The following is a 14,536-nucleotide window of genomic DNA, read 5'->3' as shown; positions in this document are numbered from 1 at the left end:
TCTCAGGGCTCAACAGCCTAGCATAACGTTTGGATACCATGCCCCCTTTTTTTTTTTTTTTTTATCTCTATCCTCACACAGAAGCGCAAATAGTGTTTTCCCCTTGTCTTAGGGAGGATACAATGTCGGGTGTTCTCAAAAAAATGTATAATTTGGGAACCTGCAAGGATGACAATTGATGAATTGGTTGCATCTCTTTCCACGGCATTACAGACCCCCCTGCTGATAACCTGCTCTGTCTTTGTTATACCTTTATTGTGCCGCTCCCTAAAAGCCTGGATAAGGTAAGCAGCTGGGAATTGGGAGCGGTAAAAGAGGCGGGCGGAATCGAAATGTGCCCCTGCTGCCCACTGGTCGAATTTTCCATTTGGGCCGTCGTTTCACAGCGGTGGCCAGCGGCAATGGGCAATCTGCTCGTTGACAGCCGGGCGCTGCGAGGTTGCCACACCAAGGCAGCTGTTCCTCCAAAGTCCCCCAATGCTTCGCTGACGCCTGTCTGGGCACATCTGGAATCGCTGCGAGTTGCGCTGCGGCGTGGTACCCGTTCCAGGTTCGGTACACCCAGCCCCCCCCCCCCCCCCCCCATCCCCCCCCCCCCCCCCCCCCCCCCCATCCCTTGGTTGGTATAGCAAGCGCCGAGATAGCCTGAGGGGGTCGCCTGCGCCAGATGAAATCAAATGGAATTTTTTTTTTTGCCACAAATGCAGTACAGCGGAGCTTAAGAAAGCCGGTAAAGTGAGGAACAAATACAGGAGCCTGGGCAGCACGTTCATCTTTACCATGGCAATGCATCCAAACCAGCAAAACTGTTCCCTCTCCCACTTTTGAATGTCCCTCTGGATGGGCCTGAAGCCAATGGCTTGTTGTTAAGCTGAAAGAGATCACTCGCCTCCGGTCCGATGTGCACACCGAGATGTTTCATTGAATTTGAGGCTAATTTGAAGGGGTATTGTGTCTCAGCTCCTGTACCACTGCCTGGCCAGCGGATATATTGAGAAGTTCAGATGTATCCAAGTTAATCCTGAAACCGGATCCTGCGCTGAGAGCCTGCATCTCGGCGGTTGCACCTTGGAGGGATGCCTCGGGGTTTGGGATAGGCAGTAAAATGTCGTCTGCAAAGAGGGAGATTTTTAGATGTAGAGTTACCCAGCCGTATCCCCTCAATCTGATCAGAGTCCCTGACCTTCGTAGCGAAAGGCTCCAGAAAAAGGGCAGATAATAGAGGGGACAGTGGGCAGCCCCTGTCTCATCCCTCTTTGAACTGGAAATGGGTCACCGTGCCCCCCATTAACCTTAATCCGAGCTGCCAGATCCTGATAAAGACTTTTTACCCATTGGAGAAACATCGCACCAAATCTCAGCTTTTCCAAAGTGGCAAATAAAAAATCCCAGTGGACTGAGTCGAATGCTTTTTCAGCGTCGATAGCTAACAGCACAAGTGGTACGTTTTCTTTTTTAGCCCACCGTAGAATATCAGTGACTTGGCGCACATTCTCCGCTGCCATTCTCTGTGGTATAAATCCAACTTGATCCCTATTCACTAACGGGCCGATACAGTACAGTGCGCTCTGGCAACCCTCTATTGGAAGCGCGTTTTCAACGCGCTAGCTTTACCCCTTACTCAGTAAGGGGCCGAAAACGCATGTCCAACCCCCCCAAACCTAATAGCGCCTGCAACATGCAAATGAATGTTGATGGCCCTATTAGTTATTCCCACGCGATTCAGTAAGTAAAATCTGCAGCCAAGCCGCACATTTTGCTTTCAGAAATTAGCGCCTACCCAAAGGTAGGCGCTAATTTCTTCAGGCACCGGGAAGGTGCACAGAAAAGCAGTAAAAACTGCTTTTCTGTGCACCCTCCGACTTAATATCATGGCAATATTAAGTCGGAGGTCCCGAAAGTTACCAAAAGTAAAAAAAATAAAAATAAAAATTTGAAGTCGTCCCGCGGCTCACGAGGCGAAAACCAGACGCTCAATTTTGCCAGTTTCCGAGCACGTGGCTGTCAGCGGGCTCCAGAACCGACGCCGGCAAAATTGAGCGTCGGCTGTCAAACCCGCTGACAGCCGCTGCTCCTGTCCAAAAAGAGAAGCTAGGGACACGCTAGTGTCCCTAGCGTCTCTTTTTGGACAAAAGGAGGTGCTAGTGTCCCTAGCGCCTCCTTTTGTCTGTTTTTACCGCCGGGCGTAATTTGAATAGTGAATCGCGCGCACAGGAGAGTGGTAGATTTGTTTTAGTGAAGGCTTCTTTTGCCTCTGCCAGATTTTTAACTCTGTATGTGGTACCATCAATGGTAAACATGAGGCCAAAAGGAAATGTCCATCCGTACCGTGTGTTGTGTTCCTGTAAGGCTGTGGTTGCTGCCCGCAGTTCATAACATTTGCGCAGAGTAACTGCTGCTAAATCATTATAAATATATATCTTGGGGCCTTTTGGGGTCAGTTTCACAGCGAGAGCGTCTCCCCTCTTCATAAGGAGCTTCCCTGGCTCCAGAGTTCCTTTTGGGGTCAGTTTCACAGTGAGAGCGTCTCCTCTCTTCATAAGGAGCTGCCCTGGCTCCAGAGTTCCTTTTGGGGTCAGTTTCACAGCGAGAGCGTCTCCCCTCTTCACAAGGAGCTGCCCTGGCTCCAGAGTTCCTTTTGGCGTCAGTTTCACAGTGAGAGCGTCTCCCCTCTTCACAAGGAGCTGCTTTGGCTCCAGAGTTCCTTTTGGCCTCAGTTTCACAGCGAGAGCGTCTCCCCTCTTCACAAGGAGCTGCCCTGGCTCCAGAGTTCCTTTTGGCGTCAGTTTCACAGCGAGAGCGTCTCCCCTCTTCATAAGGAGCTTCCCTGGCTCCAGAGTTCCTTTTGGCGTCAGTTTCACAGTGAGAGCGTCTCCCCTCTTCACAAGGAGCTGCCCTGGCTCCAGAGTTCCTTTTGGCGTCAGTTTCACAGCGAGAGCGTCTCCCCTCTTCACAAGGAGCTGCCCTGGCTCCAGAGTTCCTTTTGGCCTCAGTTTCACAGTGAGAGCGTCTCCCCTCTTCACAAGGAGCTGCCCTGGCTCCAGAGTTCCTTTTGGCGTCAGTTTCACAGTGAGAGCGTCTCCCCTCTTCACAAGGAGCTGCCCTGGCTCCAGAGTTCCTTTTGGCCTCAGTTTCACAGTGAGAGCATCTCCCCTCTTCACAAGGAGCTGCCCTGGCTCCAGAATTCCTTTTGGCGTCAGTTTCACAGCGAGAGCGTCTCCCCTCTTCACAAGGAGCTGCCCTGGCTCCAGAGTTCCTTTTGGCATCAGTTTCACAGCGAGAGCGTCTCCCCTCTTCACAAGGAGCTGCCCTGGCTCCAGAGTTCCTTTTGGCGTCAGTTTCACAGTGAGAGCGTCTCCCCTCTTCATAAGGAGCTTCCCTGGCTCCAGAGTTCCTTTTGGCGTCAGTTTCACAGCGAGAACGTCTCCCATCTTCACAAGGAGCTGCCCTGGCTCCAGAGTTCCTTTTGGCGTCAGTATCACAGTGAGAGCGTCTCCCCTCTTCACAAGGAGCTGCCCTGGCTCCAGAGTTCCTTTTGGCCTCAGTTTCACAATGAGAGCGTCTCCCCCTCTTCACAAGGAGCTGCCCTGGCTCCAGAGTTCCTTTTGGCGTCAGTTTCACAGTGAGAGCGTCTCCCCTCTTCACAAGGAGCTGCCCTGGCTCCAGAGTTCCTTTTGGCCTCAGTTTCACAGTGAGAGCGTCTCCCCTCTTCACAAGGAGCTGCCCTGGCTCCAGAGTTCCTTTTGGCGTCAGTATCACAGTGAGAGCGTCTCCCCTCTTCACAAGGAGCTGCCCTGGCTCCAGAGTTCCTTTTGGCCTCAGTTTCACAGCGAGAGCGTCTCCCCTCTTCACAAGGAGCTGCCCTGGCTCCAGAGTTCCTTTTGGCGTCAGTATCACAGCGAGAGCGTCTCCCCTCTTCACAAGGAGCTGCCCTGGCTCCAGAGTTCCTTTTGGCCTCAGTTTCACAGCGAGAGCGTCTCCCCTCTTCACAAGGAGCTGCCCTGGCTCCAGAGTTCCTTTTGGCCTCAGTTTCACAGCGAGAGCGTCTCCCCTCTTCACAAGGAGCTGCCCTGGCTCCAGAGTTCCTTTTGGCGTCAGTTTCACAGCGAGAGCGTCTCCCCTCTTCATAAGGAGCTGCCCTGGCTCCAGAGTTCCTTTTGGCCTCAGTTTCACAGTGAGAGCGTCTCCCCTCTTCACAAGGAGCTGCCCTGGCTCCAGAGTTCCTTTTGGCCTCAGTTTCACAGCGAGAGCATCTCCCCTCTTCACAAGGAGCTGCCCTGGCTCCAGAGTTCCTTTTGGCCTCAGTTTCACAGCGAGAGCGTCTCCCCTCTTCATAAGGAGTTGCCCTGGCTCCAGAGTTCCTTTTGGCATCAGTTTCACAGCGAGAGCATCTCCCCTCTTCATAAGGAGCTGCCCTGGCTCCAGAGTTCCTTTTGGCGTCAGTTTCACAGCGAGAGCGTCTCCCCTCTTCACAAGTAGCTGCCCTGGCTCCAGAGTTCCTTTTGGCGTCAGTTTCACAGCGAGAGCGTCTCCCCTCTTCACAAGGAGTTGCCCTGGCTCCAGAGTTCCTTTTGCCCCTCTTCATAAGGAGCTTCCCTGGCTCCAGAGTTCCTTTTGGGGTCAGTTTCACAGCGAGAGCGTCTCCCCTCTTCACAAGGAGCTGCCCTGGCTCCAGAGTTCCTTTTGGGGTCAGTTTCACAGCGAGAGCGTCTCCCCTCTTCATAAGGAGCTGCCCTGGCTCCAGAGTTCCTTTTGGCCTCAGTTTCACAGCGAGAGCGTCTCCCCTCTTCATAAGGAGCTGCCCTGGCTCCAGAGTTCCTTTTGGCGTCAGTTTCACAGTGAGAGCGTCTCCCCTCTTCACAAGGAGCTGCCCTGGCTCCAGAGTTCCTTTTGGCCTCAGTTTCACAGCGAGAGCGTCTCCCCTCTTCATAAGGAGCTTCCCTGGCTCCAGAGTTCCTTTTGGCCTCAGTTTCACAGCGAGAGCGTCTCCCCTCTTCACAAGGAGCTGCCCTGGCTCCAGAGTTCCTTTTGGCGTCAGTTTCACAGCGAGAGCGTCTCCCCTCTTCACAAGGAGCTGCCCTGGCTCCAGAGTTCCTTTTGGCGTCAGTTTCACAGCGAGAGCGTCTCCCCTCTTCATAAGGAGCTGCCCTGGCTCCAGAGTTCCTTTTGGCCTCAGTTTCACAGTGAGAGCGTCTCCCCTCTTCACAAGGAGCTGCCCTGGCTCCAGAGTTCCTTTTGGCGTCAGTTTCACAGCGAGAGCGTCTCCCCTCTTCACAAGGAGCTGCCCTGGCTCCAGAGTTCCTTTTGGCCTCAGTTTCACAGCGAGAGCGTCTCCCCTCTTCACAAGGAGCTGCCCTGGCTCCAGAGTTCCTTTTGGCCTCAGTTTCACAGCGAGAGCGTCTCCCCTCTTCATAAGGAGCTTCCCTGGCTTTAGAGTTCCTTTTGGCGTCAGTTTCACAGTGAGAGCGTCTCCCCTCTTCACAAGGAGCTGCCCTGGCTCCAGAGTTCCTTTTGGCGTCAGTTTCACAGTGAGAGCGTCTCCCCTCTTCACAAGGAGCTGCCCTGGCTCCAGAGTTCCTTTTGGCGTCAGTTTCACAGCGAGAGCGTCTCCCCTCTTCACAAGGAGCTGCCCTGGCTCCAGAGTTCCTTTTGGCGTCAGTTTCACAGCGAGAGCGTCTCCCCTCTTCATAAGGAGCTGCCCTGGCTCCAGAGTTCCTTTTGGCGTCAGTTTCACAGCGAGAGCGTCTCCCCTCTTCATAAGGAGCTGCCCTGGCTCCAGAGTTCCTTTTGGCGTCAGTTTCACAGCGAGAGCGTCTCCCCTCTTCACAAGGAGCTGCCCTGGCTCCAGAGTTCCTTTTGGCGTCAGTTTCACAGCGAGAGCGTCTCCCCTCTTCACAAGGAGCTGCCCTGGCTCCAGAGTTCCTTTTGGCGTCAGTTTCACAGCGAGAGCGTCTCCCCTCTTCACAAGAAGCTGCCCTGGCTCCAGAGTTCCTTTTGGCGTCAGTTTCACAGTGAGAGCGTCTCCCCTCTTCACAAGAAGCTGCCCTGGCTCCAGAGTTCCTTTTGGCGTCAGTTTCACAGCGAGAGCGTCTCCCCTCTTCACAAGAAGCTGCCCTGGCTCCAGAGTTCCTTTTGGGGTCAGTTTCACAGTGAGAGCGTCTCCCCTCTTCATAAGGAGCTACCCTGGCTCCAGAGTTCCTTTTGGCGTCAGTTTCACAGCGAGAGCGTCTCCCCTCTTCATAAGGAGCTGCCCTGGCTCCAGAGTTCCTTTTGGCCTCAGTTTCACAGTGAGAGCGTCTCCCCTCTTCATAAGGAGCTTCCCTGGCTCCAGATTTCCTTTTGGCGTCAGTATCACAGTGAGAGCGTCTCCCCTCTTCACAAGGAGCTGCCCTGGCTCCAGAGTTCCTTTTGGCGTCAGTTTCACAGCGAGAGCATCTCCCCTCTTCATAAGGAACTTCCCTGGCTCCAGAGTTCCTTTTGGCGTCAGTATCACAGCGAGAGCGTCTCCCCTCTTCACAAGGAGCTGCCCTGGCTCCAGAGTTCCTTTTGGCGTCAGTTTCACAGCGAGAGCGTCTCCCCTCTTCACAAGGAGCTGCCCTGGCTCCAGAGTTCCTTTTGGCATCAGTTTCACAGCGAGAGCGTCTCCCCTCTTCACAAGGAGCTGCCCTGGCTCCAGAGTTCCTTTTGGCGTCAGTTTCACAGCGAGAGCGTCTCCCCTCTTCACAAGGAGCTGCCCTGGCTCCAGAGTTCCTTTTGGCGTCAGTTTCACAGCGAGAGCGTCTCCCCTCTTCATAAGGAGCTGCCCTGGCTCCAGAGTTCCTTTGGGACTCAGTTTCACAGTGAGAGCGTCTCCCCTCTTCATAAGGAGCTTCCCTGGCTCCAGAGTTCCTTTTGGCGTCAGTTTCACAGCGAGAGCGTCTCCCCTCTTCACAAGGAGCTGCCCTGGCTCCAGAGTTCCTTTTGGCCTCAGTTTCACAGTGAGAGCGTCTCCCCTCTTCATAAGGAGCTTCCCTGGCTCCAGAGTTCCTTTTGGCCTCAGTTTCACAGTGAGAGCGTCTCCCCTCTTCATAAGGAGCTTCCCTGGCTCCAGAGTTCCTTTTGGCCTCAGTTTCACAGTGAGAGCGTCTCCCCTCTTCACAAGGAGCTGCCCTGGCTCCAGAGTTCCTTTTGGCGTCAGTTTCACAGTGAGAGCGTCTCCCCTCTTCACAAGGAGCTGCCCTGGCTCCAGAGTTCCTTTGGGACTCAGTTTTGAAGGCCTTGCACAACCTTGGTCCTTACTTACGTTGATCAGTCCCAGTGAGATCTCTCCTTGGGAGCAGGGAGTGAAGGTTTGCTCTGAGTGCCGTCCGTGAAAGAAATCGGATTCCTAGGAGCCAGGAAACAGTCACCGCCCTTTCTACCTGGACGTTGTTGCCTAGAGACTGCGCCTCAGTGTACTTTGCATTTTTACTTAACTTTATTTTATTTATTGAAGCAGGGACTGATCATTTATTACCTGGGCGTCTAAGGAGGCAGGGTTTTTTATGAGAATTCTGATTGGCTGCTGACGCAGTCTCATGTCGAGCCTTTAACATTCAGCTGCGGCTGCTCCTCTCCCAGAGATCGGAGCTGGGCCCAATTGGAATGAAAAGGTCCACGGGGGTGCACAGGGAGAATTAATTTTAATAGAGCTACGCAGGGAGAGAGAAGGAGAGGGGTTTTTTTCCCAATCATGAACTTGTGGCTGGCTGGGAGGGAGAGTGGGGGGTTTTTTCCTCCCTGTGGATGATACTGTTGGCTGGTTGGGAGAGAAGAGGGGACTTTTTAAGAGTAACTATTTTCAAAAGAAAGTTAGAAAATTGGCTAGTTACCTCCTTAAAAAGACACAGACCAGCTGCCAGGCTGACTCATGACACTAAAGAGTGAGTGCGGGAGGGTGTATTTCTACCACCAGTCCTACCACCGGCCCACAGCATTTAAGGAAAGTAGCTAGCCGGCCCCTGGCATGTAACACGATTGAGAAACGCTGATCTAGTTCATCCTGGAATGACGTGACTGCTTTACACCCCGTTCCCTTTCACATGTGCATCTATGCTGAGTAAACCCTGACAATTATCACCGAGAGTCTCCCTCACATCAAGTAATGTCTGTCCTTTATTTTGTTATCCAGAGATCGATGAGTTGAAGAGAAGACACAAGGAGACGCATCCTGAGGAACCCACTAAACAGCTGGAAGTGACTAACACTGTAACAGGGGAAGAGGGAGGGGATACCTGTCCATGTTGTGACTGGGAGAGAAACAGCTGGGATCAATGTAAACCACAGGAGAGTCTAAGAAACCCAGCAGGAGACTCCACTGAGAATGTGACTCCCTGTGAGCAAAGTACTGATGATATCCCTCACACTAAGGAGCCACAGGAAAAACAGACAATAGGAGAAGAGTATGTGTGTAATGATTGTGGGAACTGCTACATGGATCAGGGATCTCTAAAATCACATCAGAGACTGCATGGAGGAGAGAGTCCAAACACACGTACAGACCGTGGTAAGAGCTTCTATCTGGAACAGCAGTTCACAGCGCACCAGAAATTCCCCACTAACCAAGATAAATCATTCCCCTGTCCTGAGTGTGGAATAAAATTCCTTCAGAAAAAATACCTGGAAAAACACCAGAGAATGCATCTGGAGGAAAAACCATTGCAGTCTACTAAATGTGAGAAAGTCTTGAGGCTCAAGAAATCTCTAATAAAATATCTGAGTGTTCAGAGTTCAGAGAGAGTCTTTCCTGGTAGTAAATGTGGAGTAAGCTTCAGATGGAAGCAATCTCTCGCACAACACCTGAGTATTCACACTGGAGAGAGACCCTTTCCTGGCATTAAATATGGGAAAAGCTTCAGGCTGAAACAATATCTTACAAAACACCCGAGAGTGCTTACTGGGATGAGACCCATTTCATACAGTGAATGTAGAAAAAGATTTGTAAATAAAGTAATATTAAAAGCTCACCAAATGAATCATATGAAAGAGAAACCATATCCATGTAGTGAGTGTCATAAAAGCTTCAGTGCAAGATCACAACTGAAAAGGCATCAAATGATTCACACAGAAGACAAACCATACCCATGTACTGAGTGTGATAGAAGCTTCTGTACGAGATCAGAACTGAAAAGTCATCAAATGATTCACACAGGAGAGAAACCATACTCATGTACCGTGTGTGATAAAAGCTTCAAAACGAGATCAGAATTGAAAAGGCATCAAGTGATCCATATGAGTGAGAAACCATATTCTTGTACTAAGTGTGATAAATGCTTCAGGTCACGATATCACCTAAAAATACATCAAATAGCCCACATAGCAGAGAGACCGTACAAATGTACTAAGTGTGATAAAAGCTTCAAAAGGAGATCAGAACTGAAAAGACATCAAGTGATCCACTTGAGAGCGAAACCATACACATGCACTGAGTGTGAAAAAACCTTCACACAGAAATCTTGCCTCAAAATTCATCAAATGATCCACATGGCTGTAAGACCATACTTATGTACAGAGTGTGATAAAAGCTTTGTAAGGAGATCACAACTGAAAAAGCATCAAGTGATCCACACAGGAGAGAAACCATATACATGTACTGAGTGTGATAGAAGCTTCTATTGGAAATCAGAACTGGAAAGGCATCAAGTGATCCACACAAGAGAGAAACCTTACACATGTACTGAGTGTGATAAATCCTTTACGCACAAATATTACCTGAAAATTCATAAGATGATGCACCTGGCTGAAAAACCATACTCATGTACTGAGTGTGATAAAAGCTTTATAAGGAGATCAGACCTTAAAAGGCATCAAGTGATGCATACAGAAGAGAAGCCATATAAATGTACTGAGTGTGAGAAAAGCTTTAAAAGGAGATCAGGACTGAATAGACATCAATTGATCCACACTGGACAGAAACCGTATACATGTACTGAGTGTGATAAAAGATTCACACACAAATGTTACCTGAAAATTCATCAAATGATCCACATGTCTGAAAAACCATACTCCTGTACTGAGTGCACTAAAAGCTATAAAATAAGATCAGAATTGAAAAAGCATCAAGTGATCCATACAGGAGAGAAACCATATACATGTACTGAGTGTGATAAAAAATTCACAGAAAACCGTAACTTGAAACTACATCAAATGATCCACCTGACTAAAAAACCATTTTCATGTACTGAGTGTGATAAAAGTTTCATAAGGAGATCAAAACTGGAAAGGCATAAAGTGAAACACATGGGGGAGAAACCATACATGTGTACTGAATGTGATAAAAGCTTTAAAAGAAGATCCGAACTGAAAAGACATCAAGTGATCCATACGGGAGAGAAACTGTACACATGTACTGAATGTGAAAAAACCTTCACACAGAAATCTTGCCTGAAAATGCATCAAATGATCCACATGGCTGAAAAACCATACTCATGTTCTGACTGTGATAAAAGCTTTATAAGGAGATCAGAACTGAAAAAGCATCAAGTGATCCACTCTGGTGAGAATCCATATAAATGTCCTGAGTGTGATAAAAACTTCTATTGGAAATCACAACTGGAAAGGCATCAAGTGAGCCACATGAGAGAGAAGCCATGCACATGTACTAAGAATGAAAACACCTTCATACAGAAATTGTGCCTAAAAACTCATCAAATGGTCCACATGGCTGAAAAAACATACTCATGTAATGAGTGTGATAAAAGTTTCATAAGTATATCAGAACTGAAAAAGCATAAAATGATCCACAAGGGAAAGAACCCATATAAATGTACTGAATGTGATAAAAGCTTCTATTGCAGATCACAACTGGAAAGACATCAAATGATTCACACCAGAGAGAAACCGTACACATGTACTGAGTGTGATAAAAGCTTTAGACTGAAATCTGACCTAAAACTGCATCAAATGATCCACCTGGGTGAAAAGCCATACAAATGTACTGAGTGTGATAAAAGCTTCAAAAGAAGAGCAGAACTGAAAAAGCATCAAGTTATACACACAGGAGAGAAACCATATAAATGTACTGAGTGTGATAAAAGCTTCTATTGGAAATCAGAACTGAAAAGACATCACGTGAGCCACATGAAAGATAAATCATACACATGTATTGAATGTGATAAAAGCTTCAAAAGGAGACAAGAACTGAAAAGACATCAAGGAATCCATACGAGAGAGAAATCATACACATGTACTGAGTGTAATAAAAGCTTCACACAGAAATCTTACCTGAAAAGTCATCAAATGATCCACCTGACTGAAAAAAAATACTCATGTACTGAGTGTGATAAAAGCTTCAAAACAAGATCAGAACAGAAAAAGCATCAAGTGATACATACAGGTGAGAAGCCATATAAATGTACTAAATGTGATAAAAGCTTCATACGGAGATCAGATCTGAAAAAGCATCAAATGATACACAGAGTGTGATAAAAGCTTCTGCCAGCTATCAGAACTGACAATGCACCACATAAGTCATGCAAGGGAGAAATGGTTTCCATCTACTAGGTATGATAGTAGCTTCAAACAGAAATCGGACTCAATAATGCAGCAGAGGATCCACATTGATCCTTAAGTATCAAGGGATGTAATCAGAGACCAATTAAGTGTGGCAGAAAAATACATGCATAGTCCCAGTTATATTGGGTGCCTGATTAAGAAGAGGTTTCATGTGCATCTTGTTCTATTACCTCTTTGGCACAATTAAAATACTAACAAGGGCATTCATTGTAAAGCGGCTGACAAGTGAAGTTTATTCCTCTCCAGGTATGTGCAAAACAAACCCATTTGGAGACACCGTGGACCTCTGAATACAAAACGGAGGTAATGCCCTGCTGTTTTCATGCTACAAATCCTATATTTAAATCAAGAGGTACATAAAGCATGCCAAAAATTGGAAGAAAGCAGAATAATAATAAGGAAAAGGAAACTGTATGATCTTTAATAAGAAAAAGAAGTGTGGAAGTGATGCCAGTCTGGAGCCCTTAAGAGCTGCTGCAGAAAGAGAAATACAGAGGAGAGCTGGAGTAAAGTGCTAGCAGGAGTGGGAAAGAGAGGGGAGCTTAGACCTGAAGGGGAGAGATTGATTATCGCAGCACAGGTCAGCGGATTACAGAGAAGATGGTTACAGCCAGCACAGAATGAAAAGGTAAATCAGCTAAAAGCAGATTCAGTAAACCAGAGCTAGAAACAGTTTCACACCTCGCTGCTGGACGCCAAGTGTTGATGTCAGAAGTCCTGGATACAGAAAGGCGTAGTAAGGTGTCTCGGCTCATCCCCTGGGAATTGTATAAACAGGAGAGCATCTCTGTACCAGAAAAGGACTGGGATCACAACCCTGAGAGAATGAAGAAGTTGTGATCACCTGGGACATCCCCATTCCAACAGACAAAAAGCTCAAAACCTGAAAAGCACAAGAACAGCATTGCTGACGGACGAGTCAGTACAAAGTGACTATTCTGTGCACCATAGAGACAGAGAGAGGAGAACCTCGAGTATCAAATGATGTAATCCAAGACCAAGAAATGTGACAGAAAGATCCAGAAATAGTCCCAATGGTATTGGGAGTCAGTGGCCTTCCAGCTCCATCTAGACATGCTGCATATGCATATAACATCTTATGAACCCCAGAAGAAAGCTTCTTTTGCACAAAGCAAGAATTATGAAGGGCATTAGCAGTGAGTTTGAGAGACTGAGATCAGATTTATTGTACTCTGGCTTAGGAGTGAGATTCATTTCTATCTGTGTAGTTTCTTAACTCACAAGCTAATTCTTAATTTTTTAACTCCCAAATCAGTAAGGTAATGTTGTTCTAATGCATCAGGAGTTAAAAAATGCACACTAACTAGAAAATGTGTGCACAGAAAAGGCTTAGCACACAGAAAACATGGTTTATGTGCACATAATCACGTTTTCCTTGCATAAAATAAAATTTACAAGCACAAAAAGTGCTTTCTGCCCAGAAATCATTTTATGCACGGAAAACATGCTTCCTGATCATCCAGTCAAACGAAGCCTGAAGAATGGGTTATGCCCTCCGACCAGCAGATGGAGACAGAGATCAGCAGACTTGCTGACATCACCCCCTTATATGCATCCATGCTGACCTCGGCCTGCCAGTGTTCTCTGTCACCAGCCCCGATTAGGCTGTTTTCATCCCGTGCTCTGTCTAAGCCCCGGTTAGGCTGGTTTAAGAGGAAAGACATTTTTAGAGGGCAACTCGTGTGATAAAAAGGCACGTCCTCCCTCGGGTGAGCAGAGCCCTGGGGAATACTTCCTCGATTCATAAGGCAGCTCCTGAGATGAAATAATTTTCTCCCTCCTGTGGTTAAGCAGGGCTTGAGCCAGGGGGGCTTCAGTTCCTGGTATTAGGACTGGGCTAGTGTGGGGCTACTGTTCTCCCTCCTTCTCTCTCCTGTTTCCTCAGTAGATGAAGAGGAAAGGGGACACTTTCTTTGGGCTGTCCATAAAGTTAAAAAAACCCCAAAAACCAAGGATCAGAGCAGTGAATGAGGAGCCCGGAGGCACCGGCAGCAGGGCAGCCGTAGGGCAGGAGTCTTGGACTGGGTGGAGGTTGGTGTGTTGAGTTTGAAGGGTTCCCCATTGTGTGCCCTTGACCCCTGCGGGGAAGCCCATTGAAAGCGGGGAGCGATGGCTGCCTCAGCAGAGCGCAGGAGAAAGACCGCGGGGTTGGGGAGGACCAAATCTTTGCAGAGTGCCTGGACGGGAAGGGAGCGCAGGAAATTTCCGTCTGTTGACCGATGGACATAACCCCTGCGTTTGGACTGGGCTGGCTGGCTGTAGAGGAACGATCATTGCAGAAGAGGACAGTGGACGATGGTTCACGGAAAGCATAAAAAAAAGACGGCTGAAACGGACAAATTGAGATTCTGCGGGACAGAACTGGAAAGGGTTACACATCTCCTCGTTGCCGGATGCGATGTGCTGATGTCAGAAGCCTGTGTGCCTCAATTGATTATTTTATGAATGTTGTTTGTTGTTTTTAAGTTTTTTTATTGCTCAATTTTGCAACAGTACAAAAAAAAAGTTACAGAAATTAAATATCTGGTATGCATTACATACAACAGAAAGCTCCATTATTAAGACTTGAACAAAAATAATGATAATAAAAGCATTGAAAAAGTAACTTCAGTAGTCTTGTGTCCTTATTGTGTTGCAACGCCTGGTAAGAATAGAAAACTCAGTATGTATAGAGAAACTCAACATTCCCCCATCCCTCACAAGCAGTATGACAATTTTTATTAATATAAAACCACATTAACAATCCATTGTCAACGAATAGTGCGATCACATACATAATGACAAATTTCAGAAAACAGTACGATAATATGAGCTACTAATGAATCACTGACTGCGGGAACTGGTCCTCCTAATTTGTCTGTTACATGGTCCTACCCTCCCCCCTTCCTGTCCTGCTCCCGCCCGCCAGCGTGGACCCACCGAATACTCCAAGCCCATTTTATTCCTGAAAATAATGGGTGTTCTGGGACCCTATTCTGCGAAA

At 47.9% G+C, this 14,536-nt stretch overlaps 1 protein-coding gene across 1 annotated transcript in view; it reads left to right on the top strand.

The window, feature by feature from the left end:
• The window catches only part of LOC115083797 (zinc finger protein 11-like), a 43,772-nt gene extending 29,614 nt beyond the window's left edge, over positions 1-14,158 (top strand). Inside the window, exon 4 of the mRNA XM_029587818.1 lies at positions 8,150-14,158. Within this exon, the coding sequence (XP_029443678.1) occupies positions 8,150-11,442 (3,293 nt within the window). The 3' untranslated portion in view covers positions 11,443-14,158. The remainder of the gene's footprint in view (positions 1-8,149) is intronic.
• The last annotated feature ends 378 nt before the right edge of the window (positions 14,159-14,536 follow it).

Source organism: Rhinatrema bivittatum, chromosome 2 (assembly GCF_901001135.1).
Source record: "Rhinatrema bivittatum chromosome 2, aRhiBiv1.1, whole genome shotgun sequence".
Lineage (NCBI taxonomy): Eukaryota > Metazoa > Chordata > Amphibia > Gymnophiona > Rhinatrematidae > Rhinatrema > Rhinatrema bivittatum.
Note: the sequence above shows the minus strand (reverse complement) of the source record. Positions and strands in the feature narration are given on the sequence as shown.